Below are 14455 nucleotides of genomic sequence, written 5' to 3' on the forward strand. Positions count from 1 at the left end.
TAATACATTTTGATAATACTATTTTGAAACAACTGATTTCATTTATAATCCTATTTATTTCACTTTATGTATGTAAAAACATTATTTTGGGAAGAGGTCTGTGGGCTTCACCCACTTACCAGAGGGATGTATGGTCACAAACCCCTGCTTGACAGGGTCACTTGCAGTGCTATCAGCATAGGAACATACAGTTCTTCACATGAGCACCAGAGCAGTAAACTGCCATATTTTAAAGCCCATTTCCCCATTTTAGGATCAGGTGCATAAGATAACATACCAGGTACAATGCCTGGGACACAGAAAGCTCTCAGTAAATGCCTGACTTCCCTTCCTTTTCTGGTGAGCTTGAATGGAAGAGTTCAGACTTCAATTCCACGATAATTGGCTTAAATTCACAGTAGGGGAGGTAGCTCCTCTGAGTTCACTATACAAACCTCGAAGGTCAGCGTGAGAATGTTGAAAAGTGTTTCCCAGATCGGCGCAGAACTCTCAATCCCTCAAGAAAGTAAATAGATGTCTTTCGGGTCTGTGGGGACTATCTGCACCCCAGCTGATAGATGCCTTCCCTACAGGCTTCATATTACCCCTATTAAACAAAGAGGATGGGGAGAGAGACAGGAGGCTGGGCTGGGAGAGCTGGCTTGTGGTCATGTTTCAGCACATGAGACTTTCCAAACACTTGCTTCTGGGTACGATGAACAATGAAACAGATGCATTCAAAGAAACGGCCATGCACTTAAACACATGATAATTTTTTTTTTTTTTAATTTCACATCTACTTTTTAAGCCCTTAAAGACTATATCATCATTGTTTCTTTGACTGATGCATCTTATTATTGCATGGGGAAAAGTGAACCATCACTGAAGGAAATTGGAAGCCAAGGGTTCTTTCACTGAGATGAAATAAAAGTTTGATCCTAAAATTAACAAATTAAATTAACAAATTAAGAAAAATAATACTGGTGTAAGTCGATGTACCAAATCACTTCCCTCTGTCATGTCTTACTCTGACTCTTGAGCATAAAATCATCAGGGCTGTAACACTCACTGAAATATGGCAAAGCTGAGAGGGCAGGGCTCTGGGCCACCTGGTACCTGCCTGTCCTGGCTGGGCTGCTGAGAGGAACCCCAGTTATCATGTGAGGTCTGCCCTGACACCCTGGAGTTGTGGGAACAGGACACTTTGGCATGCCTTACAAGTTCTGTTCCTATACCTCTAATCTTATCCATCTCCACAACTTCAAATGACAGGTGAACCATTGAGAAAACATGGTTAGGACAACGTGGGTACAATCTTTTAAATATTCCTCTTTTTAATTCTTCCTCCCTGACCCAAACTTCAGTCCCAAATAGGAAAATACGAGACTACACTTAATGAACATCTGTGCCAGGCACTGTGCAAAGGTAACCACTTTCTGTATGCTATCCTTTAATACAGCAATTGTATTTTTTTTAAATTTTACTTTGAGTTCTGGGATACGTGTGCACAATGTACAGGTTTGTTACATAGGTATACATGTGCCATGGTGATTTGCTGCACCCATCACCCCGTCATCTAGGTTTAAAGCCCCACATGTGTTAGGTATTTATCCTAATGCTCTCCCTCCCTTTGCCTACCCCAAACAACAGGACCTGCTGCGTGATGTTCCCCTCCCTGTGTCCATGTGTTCTCATTGTTCAGTTCCCACTTATGAGTGAGAACACGCAGTATTTGGTTTTCTATTCCTGTGTTAGTTTGCTGAGAATGATGGTTTCCAGTTTCATCCATGTCCCTGCAAATGACATGAACTCATTATTTTTTTATGGCTGCATAGTATTTCATGTTGTATATATGTCACATTTTCTTTATCCAGTCTATCATTGATGGGCATTTGGGTTGGTTCCAAGTCTTTGCTATTGTGAATAGTGCTGCAATAAACATACATGTGCATGTGTCTTTACGGTAGAATGATTTATAATCCTTCGGGTATATACCCAGTAATGGGATTGTGCAGCAATTATATTAGGTTATACTATTATTGTGCCTATTTTACAGATGAGGAAACAGAAGACCAGAGAGCCTAGGTAACTGTCCTAAAGACGACAAAGCTAGAGAGGGCAGAGGTGGCTTGGAAGCAGGGCCTTCCCTCTCAGCCAGTGCTGTTAACGACTGCACTGACTGCCTGTCTCCAGGATCTCTGACATCTTGCTGCTGCGATAGAGCTTGGCTCTGGTGCTGCCCATATAACCCGCAGAATCAGCTGGTAGTTGATGCTGGCAGGTTAGAGTTGTCAGACTCTCATTATTTCTATCTGGGAATGATAGCACCATGGCCTTGAAAATGGGTGTTTATATAGTACATGCCCCTTGAATATTAAATTACCCAACAGACAAACGGAGGATTCTGATTTATTGGGTACAAAATCATCAAGATTTTACAGTATTGTTTTAATACCTTGGTTCTCTCTCCTTGTCTTAGCTTCTATCCTTTTTTTTTCTTTCCTCTGACTTCTCTAATCTCAAACTTTAGGCAGGGTTTATGCTTTTTAGTTCCTTCTCCCTCTTCTTTTCATGTAGCTCACATTTGGGCTGCTCTGATAATCTGGGTATCTCAGGTAGGATGACCTGATAGCAATAATAGCTGCCATTTTTGAGCATCAAATACGCACTGGGTGTTCTAACAAGATTATTTTGCTTAATCCTTACCACAATGCTGACTAGGAGAGTGGGCTGGATCAGACTGAAAAGCTTTGACAGGGCTCACAGAAGTAGCAGGTCTGAGACTCAAAATTCCTCTCACTTTATACCTCTTTCCCTTGGCCACAGTGCATTTCTTCTTGTGGACAAGGAAGCTGACTTTCTTCTTCTTTCTTGTCAAGTATCTGTCTGGTTGAGGAATCAGGAATCCTTCCCTGCTTCCTTCTTTAATTAGACAGCTATTGCCTCTCCTGCCAGCCAAAGGAAGTAGGGACGTTCTGGTAATTTGGACAACCTTGGGAATATATGTATTTTTAAGCCTGGACATCTCATCATGGCTGGAGAGGTAGGGTGGCGTAAGTCTGGAGTTTTTGGGAGCCCCTAGTTTGGCTCTACAACATCTGCAGTGAAGGGCTGGCCAGATAGAGGCCATGGGCTATTCTAGGGGCTAGATAAGGCCCAGTGCACTGCGGGCTTTCAGAGCTGTGGCCTTTCGTGCTAAAATGAGAACTTTCCCATTTAGCTAATTGAACGTCTTTGCTACACACTGTAATGCACACAGCAGGGGAGAACACCTCATCTGATGCGCACATGAATTTAAAAGGAAAAATGATGACAGAGGGTTTAATGGAGCGGACAGTGCCGCAGTCCAGCAGCAACTCCAAAGCCTGGGCTAATGAAAGCTCTCAGCCAACAGTGGAAAGTGCCTGTGATTCAGCTCTCTGTTCCCATTTCCCCTGAGGCACTGGGGCTTCCATTAAATGCTGATGTGCCCTGATTATTACAGAGTGTGGAGAGAGAAAGGAAGGGCAGGAAGGCTGAAAGAGAACCTTTCCACCTGACCTATCTGTTCTTGAAGGTACTGCTTATTTATTTCGGAACCAGTAGCCAATTCCCACTATGGGTCAGAAGGCCTAGGCTTGAGAATGGGTGTTGCGTCAAGAAGAGCCAAATTTTCTCGAACTCCTGGCTTTAGGCAATTCTCCTGCCTCGGTCTCCCAAAGCACTGGGGTTACAGTTGTGAGGCACTGCACCCGGCCACGCCAATTCTAAATACCTATTTTCAGCTGTTACAGGCACCTGATTTTTGAGGCAAGGGTATTTCCTTCTGGGTTTGTTACTCTTCCTCCTCCCTTGCTCTAGTAGACTGCTCTTTGCCATGGGGGAGACACAGACAGCCCAGAAGTTCCTGAATGGAGTGGTGGCAGGGAAGGTGCTGGTATGACCACAGCAAAGCGCTCTGCCTCCTAAGGTCTTGTCAGCACTGGGTAAGGTCCATTCATGTTGGAAACCTTCAGATGTTAGCAACCATCTGTCTCCGGAGAAAATTTCAACTCTGACAGCAGTGATATAAAGAGAAAGCATCATCACTATTCCACACTGGTACAAAAGCCAGGTCTCAGCAGGCCAGGTGGACTCCACTGTCCACTGAAAACCCCTGGCCATAGCCCATGTCTTAACTCACTAGCCCTTAGAGCAATCCAATCCCCTATTCTAGTGTCTAACTTCACAAGACTCCTTCCAGATTTCCTTCCAGAATCCTTAGTGACCCACTCAAGGTCTACTTTGCATCAGAGGCTTATAAGCAGCCAGAATTCCAGTCTCACAGCATCAGGCTCAGGCTTTGTGCACTGACTGCTCTGCCCTAATTACTAAACGGCAACACCCGGAAACAATGAACACCTCTGTCCACAAGCCTGTGTGTTATTTATCATTTGAAATACACTTGCCGTGTGGATGCCAATTATCCATTCCTTCTCTCCAGAGCAAAGCCTGTTACCAATATGAGAAGGCTGAGGTCCTGGCTCTGAGTCACTTTATTACACTCCTGTGTTCCTTCCCTGCAGGGTGCAAATTCAATGCACAGGGAGTGGTGGGCACTCAAAGGCCTCCTCAGTGAAAGAGGACAGAGCAGCAGGGGTGGACCCGCTCTTGTTTCTGTGGACTATGGCATCATTTATACAATGCAGATTTCAGAGGAGAGATATAAGCCTTTAGTTTTTTCAGAGGCTGCAGGGAAAGTGGATAGACTTTTAGCCCCTTGTCTATTTTAGGCAAAGTTAAAAGATGTATCATTGAAAAGAAGAGATATCTAGATGTCAAAGTTACTTTTTAAGTGTGATTCTAAAACAGATGGACAGGTTTTTGCGTGGATGAAACCAACAATATGGAAACTCAAACACTGAACAGGTCAGGCTCACTGTTCTCCTTATTCTCATTCGCATTGCCCCACTCCCACCCAGTACATACCATCAAGTTCTAGGGGCCCAGCAGAAAAACAGACTTCTGAGGTCACCCATTGGGCCTTCCATGGAAAGGAAGCCGAAGAATCTCAAACTTGGCTGCACATTAGAACCACCCAGAAGCTTTAAAAACTATTGATGTACCTTAACATAATCAAGGCTATCCATGACAAGCTCCCAGCTAACATACTCAATGGTGAAAAGCTAAAAGCTTTCCCTCTAAGACCAGGAAGACTCTTGTCCTTTCTATTCAGGATAGTACTGAAAGTCCTAGCCAGAGCAATTAGGCAAGAAAAGAAATAAAGGGAATCAAAATCAGAAAGAAAGAAAGAAGTAAAATAAGAGCATGTCTCTGCAGATGACATGATCTTATATATAGAAAATTCTAAAGACGCCACCAAGAAACTGTTAGAATACATGAGTTCAGCAATGTGACAGCATACAAAATCAAGAGACAAAAATTAGTTGTGTTTCTATACACTAATAATGAAGCATTTGAAAAAGAAATTATTAAAACAATCCTACTTACAATAGCATCAAAAAGAATAAAATAGGAATAAATTTAACAAAGGAAGTAAAAGATCTGTATGTTGAAAACAATAAAACTCTGATGAAAGAAATTGAAGATGGCAAATAAATGGCAAGATATATTGTATTTATGGATTGAAAGAATTATACTGTCAAAATGTCAGTGCTACTCAAACAGATCTACAGAGTCAATGTAATCCCTATCAAAGTTCCAATGTCATTTTTCACAGAAATAGAAGAAACAATCCTAAAATCTGTATGGAACCACAAAAGACCCTGAATAGCTAAAGCAATCTTAAGCAAGAAGAACAAAGTTGGAGACTTCCTGATTTCAAATTATATTACAAAGCTATAGTAATTGAAATAGTATAGTATTGGTATAAAAACGGATACATAGACCAATGGAACAGAATAGCCCAGAAATAAACCCATGCTTATACAGTCAACTGATCTTTGACAAAGGCAGCAAGAGTACCCCATAAGGAAAGGATAGTCTCTTCAACAAATGGTGCTGGGACAGCTGGATATCCATATGCGAAAGAATGAAATTGGAACCTTCTTTTGCACCATAGATAAAAATCAACTTAAAATGGATTAAAGGCTTAAATGTAACTTTAGAACTATAAAACTGTAAAAACAGTAAAGCTTTAAAACTGTTCGTGTATACATATGTACATACACACACACACACACATATATGCACATATGGGAATATTGTTCAGCCTTTAAAACAAGGAAATCCTTCCCTTTGCAACAACATGAATGAACCTGGAAGGCATTATGTTAAGTGAAATAGGCCAGACATGAAAAGACAAATATCACACAATCTCAACGATATGTGAAATCTGAAAAGTTGAACTCATAGAAACAGAGAGTAGTTAAGAGTGATTACCAGGAGCTGAGGGATGGGGGGAGATGTTGGTCAAAGGGCACAAATTTTTGGTTACAAGATGATAAGTTCTGGAGATCTAATATTCAGCATGGTAACTACAGTTAATAATATTGTACTGTATTGTATACTTGAAACTTGCTGAGAGTAAGTGTTCTCATCATACACACACGAAAGATGTTAATTAGTTCGATTGTGGTAATCATTTCACAATGTACACATATATCAAACCTTCAAGTTCTACACATTAAATGTATATAATTTTTATTTGTCAATCATACCTCAATAAAGCTGAAAAAAATAAGAATAAAAACTCTCAATGCTGTGTCTCTTGTCCAGAGAATCTGATTTGATTGATGTGGGGTCAAATTCAAGCATGAGTGTTTTTAGGGTATGGGGGAGGTGGTAAACATACTCAAAAGTGTTTGTGAAAAAGTGTAATATTCATATAATAACATGCACACATCTTAAGCACCCACTTTAATGAATTTTACAATTCAAAACTTCATTTAAAAACTCCACTCAGCTCAAGATACAGAATGTCATTAGCACTCCAGAAGCCTCAGCACAGGATTTTTAAAATTAAACTTTAAAACAAAAATTAAAACTCTTCAAATTGCAAGAGTATAACAATGACCTCGGCAAAGTTATTTTTAAAGTTTTTCCTTGTTAATTTTAACTTGTGGACAGAATTGAATGAAATATATGTTTTCTCGCCACACTTTTGGCCATGGAAATCCTTTAGAAAAGCAATGGCATAAGGTTTTCATATTTACATTACTCATTTCCTAACCAGGTCATTATTTCTCAAGGTGTTGTCAACATAAAAGTTGATGTCAGCCTCCGACATTTAGTTTTGTTGTGTTGCCATAGTTTTTGCAACTTTTCATGTATTGTTTATGATTCCCAACTTTCCCTCATTCCTGTTATATATGAATTAATTAGCCCTTGTAGCTATAAACAAGAAGTATCTGAAGTGTACTTTGGAAAAAGCAAGGTGGAGATCATGCTTATTCTTTGTGGGTCGGCACTGACTGATCGGTGGCGAGGCAGGAGAGAAAATCTGGAACCGTCCAGAGTTCAAGGACAGGGATGTGTGAAAGGCAGAGTCGGAGGAATTGAATCCCTAGTGAGAAAGAAAACTAAAAATAAAAACAGTCATGCCCGGGCTTGGTGGACACATGTAGGCTGCAGAAGCCAGTGCGAGTTATGAGTTTAAGAAGGCCAGCAGGTGAAATTCTGAGTGATATGATGGGAAGGGAGGACCAGGAAAGAGACAGCCATTAACCAGGGAGACAAGGAGCTCCAGAGAGAAAGCTCAGCCATAGCCAAGGAGCAATGCTTTCATCAGAGGTTGAAAAGAGAACAAGTCTGGCCTGAAGGCTGGCTAAGAAGGAATCCAAAAAAAGAAGAGAGAGAGATAGAAAGAAGCACTTTAGCTGCTGTATAAATTTGCCAGGTTGAGCCCTCCGTGAGTAGCTGGCAGAGATGATAAGGGGGGCAGCACTTCTGGCTACCTACCTGGAGCTGCCCTTATTTGAATATGCACAAAGGGTATGAATGGATAGACTAGCAGTGGCTATGAAGCAATGATGGGTAAAGCTGGACTCTGCATTTCCTATTCACCTTCTTAAACATAGTTCCTATAAAACAATTCCTGAGTGGCTTTTCCACTTGAACCAGCAAGCTGAGTGGGGCATGAGTTAGACGCTGCTCTACCGAGGAAGGTACTGAGGGTGGCAGAGGTCCTGAGATCTCAAATTAAAAAGAAAAATCTTGAATTCCTCGAATGGTGGCAGAAGACAAGCCTCATGGTGGATATGGGGACCTGCCTGTATGAGGGCATCTCTGGCCCACAAGTGACCAAAGAGTTTAAAAATGAAAAACCCACCACTTGAGCTTGGCACCCTGAACTCAACGTGAATAACCAATTCCTTATATCTTCCTTTTGTTGTTGTTAAATATGATTTCAGTTTTCATGTAACTTTTCAGGTTCATCAAACGAAAGAGTGTGACATGATTTTGTAACTCAGCATGTTAAAACTCAGTTAAAAAACAAATTAAATACATCTAAATACTAAAGTCTATGTCTGGTTTTAGCAATGAGCCAGCTTCGCCAAGGTTGTTCCCTAACAGAACTGTGTTTTATAATGAAATATTACCCTGTTCTAAAACAAAAGCAGAGAAATAAAAAAAGAACAAAGAATGAGTTTTTGAAATCTAATTTTTTAGATTAGAGCAGACAGTGAGTTTCTGAAGTCATGTGGTTTTAATTTATACAGTATTCCTATTTTGCAAACTTTAGCCTGTTTGGGCACATGTGCATGTGTGTGTGCATGTATATACACACACACACACACACACACACATAACCAGAACACTTCTCTCCCCTTTCCTGATATATTGAATTTGATTTCTGGATTCAGTTGACCTTTCCATTCATTTCACTGTTTGTAGATGAAGCAACTTGCAGCTTTTGGCTTCTGAGGGGGAGTATTGCTCAGAAACATGCAACCTGTACAGGTTTCTGAGGCGGCAGGAACAGTAAGAGCTTAGGAGAAACGAAGGAGGGGATATGGGAGTGTGGACAAGTAGAGTCACCTCTAAAGTTCTGCAGTTCAACAGACGATACAATAGGAGTTTTCCTGCTCCCATCCCAGTTCTGAGTTGCCAGAAGAGGTGAGGCTGATGTGGAGCTGATCTTTGGACTGAGCCTACAGGAGTTGAGTAAAGGCACTCCTGTGTGTCTGATATGTATGGCAGTTCCAAGAACAACTATAAGTCATGTTGTCTTATATGCTGCTGATGATCTGTGTATCCTCCCACCTCCACTTAGGGTAGGAGAGGCAGAGGGAAGAGGAATCCCCAGCATTGACAGTACAGAGGAAACAAATGAAAGAGATTACTTTAAAAACAGTAAACCGCAATAGTACACTATGATGCTGTAATTATAATAAGAAACATAAGTGTTGGTCATCATCCATGGTTCGTGACACAGAGCTCCTAATTCCTGGGAATTTCCTGGGTAATAGGAGCATCTTTTGTTCTAATGAGACAACTGTTGGTGGGCTCCTGAGTGGGGCTGGTCACCAGAAAGACCAAGCCATGATCATAAGCTTGTAGCGTTTAGCTCTACCCCCATCCTCCAGGAAGGGGAGAGGGGCTGGGGATTGAGTTAAAAATCAATCATACCTAATCATTCATGCCTATAGAAACCTCTATAAAAATCCCTGAACTATGGAGTTTGGAGAGCTTTTGGGTTGTTGAACACGTGGAGGCACTGGGAGGGTGGTGAGGTGGAGAAGTCATGGAAGCCCCTCACCTCTTCCCATATACCTTGCCCTGTGTTTCTCTTCACCTGGCTGTTCATCTATATCCTTTGCCATATCCTTTGCCATAAACTGGTGAATGAGAGTTGTTTCCCTGAGTTCTGTAAGCCATTCTAGCAAATGATCAAACCTGAGGGTGGGGGGTATAGGGACCTCCCATTTATAGCTATTCAGTCAGAAGTTCCAGAGGCCTGGACTTACAACTGGCCTCTGAAATAGGGGGCAGTCCTGTGGGACTGAGCCCTTAATCTGTGCCATTTAACTCTAACCCCAAGTAACATAGTGTCAGAATTGAGTTAAATTGTAGCACACCCAGCTATTGGAGAATTGGTCAGTGGGAGAAAATACCCTACACATTTTGGTGACCAGAAATGTTGTGAAAGCATAGTAGAGGGAAACATTTTCCCCCCATTATGTTAATATAACCAGAAGGGCATTTGACACAGTCTTACTTTATACAGATCTCTACACAGTAGGGAAAAACTCCTGGGTACTATGAAAGGGAGAAACATGAGTATGAGTAGTTTTTCTCAAAGTAGTCCTTAGAAGAGAGGAAGAAGATGGGAATGGAGCCTGAAGCAAAATGAAGTGACTGCCCAGCTGGTGCAAGGCCAGCCTCTTACCGTAGTGCGGGATGATGGCCCAGGCCATGGCAGAGGCGTAGATGCCACCGATCATCCAGAACATGCAGAGCCAGCTCAGGTGTTCACCCCGCTTTTCCCGGGCCAGCACTTCAGCAAAGTACGAGAACACAGTGGGTATGGCTCCTCCAATCCTGCCAAGACGTACAGAGAATACATGAAATCAGGGTGTGGACAGCTAATGTGAAATGCAAAGGGCAGAGACAAAGCAAACGCTAACAACACATGCTTTCTCCCTATCCCAGCATATCAACAAACATATTTTCTATTATTTTACAATATAAAAATTATAGTCTCTATATTTAATAAAGGTTTATTATCCCTCCAAAAACTTGAACCTGCAATTAAGCTATGTTACCAAGAGGTGGCAGTGGTGTTTGTCTCAGGTGATTTATAGGGCTTAACATGAGATTCTGCTGGCTTTTCAGCTTATGGTTGAATGTTTTACGTGATATTTATAAAAACTTACATTGATTTCTTGTAATCTAGTGAAAATTTTAATTAACTTGTTTTTAAAAACAGTTGCTGTGCCATGTCCCACTCATGATGTGGGGGCTTTGGAAACAGCTTCAAACACCTCTAGGGTACTATCTGCAATCTGTATTTACTCACTGCTACCCACAGCAGCACTAAATTAGGTTAATGGGTTGACAAACACAGGACGAATGGGGTCATTTCCAAGATTAGCTCTAGTCCCAATTCAGTAGATAGTAGTGCTAAATAAGTAAACATGAAAGGGACACTTGTAGAAAAAAATAAGGAGCTGGTAGTTTAGATATCAATAGAATGGAATATAATGCTTCCTTTCAGTAGAAGGTAGTTATAAGAGCTGCTGACTGAGCTCTGGGGAGATGACAGAAACAGTGACCTCTACCCAGGGTAAGGGTGCTCAAATGAGGGTTTATGGAATCAAAATAGTGTTCATTTTTAGGAGAAGGGCCAAGATTTCATCACAATTTCAAATAGGTGTTAGCCCTAAAACTTTAGGAATCACTGCCTCAAAAAGCAAGGTAGTAAAGAAAAATATTACCATCACTCCAAGCAATATGTGAATTTTAAAGTATTTGTTTAAAAAGACACACAACATAAGTACATGGTTGAGATGACACAAAATCTAATACAGTTAGGAAGTATGCACTGATTCATTTTTGTTCAGATTTCTGTAAGGTAAATTGCTATTGACATTTCATGCAAATTTGATGTCAAGGAGTAAAGCATGTTTATTTATTTAGCAATAACTGATTTTCTTAGAGCCTTTGATATGATAAAGAAGTATTGGCAGTGTCCTTAACAAATACAATTTAGGGAAAGGTCATTTTGGCAGCAAACTAGTGTACCAAATAAACCATAGGATTTACAATGTCATCCTGCATCAACTGGTAGGTGAAAATACAACACCATTTCATGTATTTGCCTCTGTTTAAAGTGATGCCATAGTTACCCATCAGTGGACATGGGAAGACCACTTAGGCTGGTGCTTTCCAATCTATGGGTTGCAAAATTTACTTTAGTAGCTATAAACAGTAAACAGCATTTAAAAAAATGAGATAGTGATAAAATATTTAAGTGCAACCTAAGTAATAAGGATAAGAATAAGTATCATTTTCTGAAATTTATGTTATAAACATATTTGTAATATATAATGTACATATATAAAATATATAATGGATCGCAGTGTGTTTCTTAGTGGGAGTTCCTGTTCAAAGAGTTTAAAATTCACAGACTTTAGGCATCTATATCAGTTTCTCTGGGCTATAACAGCAGTGGTTCTACCTAAAATTTCTAGAGGTGTGACTCAACCTGTCTTCAGATTTAGCACCATCACACACAGACGCAGCCAACCAAGTCCAAGTCCATAACCAAACCCTCAAACAAGAAACAAATGCATGTGGTGGACTGTTTCAGCTCAGAGCTTTCTCTATACTGCACCATATTAGACTCATACACTTCTCTTGTCTGGGATTCTTGAGTTCATACAATATATAGCTAGTTGAATTTTATTTTATTTTATTTTAATTTTTTGATGGAATGCAGATAGTAAAATTGAAAGACATCGTTTAATTAATCTTCTGTGCCATGAGACTCCACCAGGCTGTCTACAAAGACCACTGGGAGCCTGAAGATCACTTGAGCCCAAGAGTTTGAGGCTGTAGTGAGCCTTAAAGGGCCACTGCATTCCAGCCTGGGTGACAGAGTAAGACCCTTTCAAGAAGTAAGCTGCATGCTTGCTTGCTATCTGTGATCATTAAATGCCCTGAAAACAAATACCACATATCAATCATGACAAAAAACAAATGTGCGATGCTTATTGGTACAGTAAGCTAGTTGAATTTTAAAACTCAACAATATTTTGAACAGATTTTAAGTGGTTTCATTATAACACACAATTCTAGTGCGAAATAAAATGTCTGTGTCACAAATAATTTTATGATACTCCTGTTTTTCATCTGATGTGAAGAATCCGTTTCTCTGCACCATAAAATCCCAGCTCCCTACTCTATGGTTTCACTTCTCAAGGCATAAAAATAATCCTAGTTTTTACTGACTTTTCACATCCTCATTAATGTTTCATCAGGACTCTGGACATCCTGTTAATAACTATAACTTAAATTCCGTGAAGGCACAATTGTATGTCAGGATATGCCAGCACCCTCTGGACCAAGATAAATGTACTTTGGTGTGGCTATAATTTCTTTCTTTCCTTTTTTTTTTTTTTTTTTTTTGCAGTGTGGCTATAATTTCAAGTGGAAGACTATAGATTTGCCTATTAGTTTTAAACAAATCATTGTTACATAAGAATATACCAATTTGTAGGGGCTTCTAGGCAATCCAGCTGGTTTTTATTCAATGACTCTTTTTCATATGGTTATTTTTTCTGGATGTCTCTCAATATTTGTAAAGCAGGCTGCAAGGAACTGCTAAGGAATACTAAGGGATAAGTGAGACTGAAGAATTAGAGAAGGCTTCTATTTAAATTATTTGCAAAGTTATTTAGATTCAGCAATATATAAAACAATCTAAGCATTCACATTTCTTATTGTGGGCTGATCATCTACTTTGGGGAAAAAATTACTCCTTGTACTACTGTGATGTCCTTTAAGCAGAGAAAAAACTATTACTATTACTAGTGTTTCACACCCCATATACCCCTTGAAGGTGGGGACTATATCATATTCATTCTTGAGTCCCCATTAACTGGCCCAGGGGACATGTGCTAAGTGTTCACGCAAAATAACTGAATTTCTCAGACTCTTCAATGTTGTAGTTGACATACCAAGTCTCCTGGAGTAATCTGTTCTGATGATTTAAGTATCTCCAGTGAATAGAAAGATACACCTCACTTTGTGAACCAATAGGACCATAATAGAAGTTGAGGGTTCTGGACTGAAAGTTTTGACAGCAATGGAGCCCGCAAAGAGTTCCCAAGTTGCTCTATGCCTTAGTTGCTGTGGTCACCTCTTGACCAAATGATCTGATGGTCCTTGTCATGGAGAGAGCTCCCTTAGAACTGCTCAGAGGACACTGGGCAATCCCACTGGGCATTCCAGGAGCTTCTGTAACACCTGTGAGCCTTTCAGAAAAAGGTTGCAGATGCTATAATGATCATCAGAAAAATATTTAGGGAAGAGATAAAGCAAGAGCTTTCAGGTCTTACAACATAATTTGATTCCTCTGATAAATTTTGAAGATGAGAAAAATCTGCCACTCCCCAGCCCCCAAATCTTATAAATTAAAAAGAAGTTTCCCATTATGATTCTACCTCAATATTGCATGTGAAGGGTTAAAAATTTCCTTATTTGTTGTTTTTTGTTTGTTTATTACACTGAGATACAATTTCTGAAAATATATGAAGAAATAAAAAAATTAAATGGAAGTCCTTAAATTCTCACGTATCAGTAGGTCTTAAATAGAGTTGACTTTGCCCCCTCTTTGCTCTTTGCAGATGTCTGGCAACTTCTGGAGACCTTTAAGTTGTCATACCTTGGGGGGTGCTGCTGGCATCTAGAGGGTAGAGGCCAGGGATGCTGCTAAACACCCTACAACTCACAGAACAGCTCCTTACAAAAAAGAACTATCCAGTCCAAAATATTAATAGCGCTAGGGTTCAGAAACTTTTGCAGTGGGGGGCTAATGTGGAAAATATAATTG

General features: G+C 40.2%; 1 protein-coding gene across 2 annotated transcripts in view; it reads right to left on the minus strand.

Annotated features, from left to right (window-relative positions):
* The window catches only part of SV2C (synaptic vesicle glycoprotein 2C), a 296496-nt gene that overhangs the window by 155377 nt on the left and 126664 nt on the right, over window positions 1-14455 (minus strand). For both annotated transcript variants that reach the window (XM_011996436.1, XM_011996431.1), the window contains exon 4: window positions 10289-10440. In XM_011996436.1, the coding sequence (XP_011851826.1) occupies window positions 10289-10440 (152 nt within the window). The remainder of the gene's footprint in view (window positions 1-10288; window positions 10441-14455) is intronic.

The sequence above is a fragment of the Mandrillus leucophaeus genome, unplaced genomic scaffold, assembly GCF_000951045.1.
Source record: "Mandrillus leucophaeus isolate KB7577 unplaced genomic scaffold, Mleu.le_1.0 Scaffold114, whole genome shotgun sequence".
NCBI lineage: Eukaryota > Metazoa > Chordata > Mammalia > Primates > Cercopithecidae > Mandrillus > Mandrillus leucophaeus.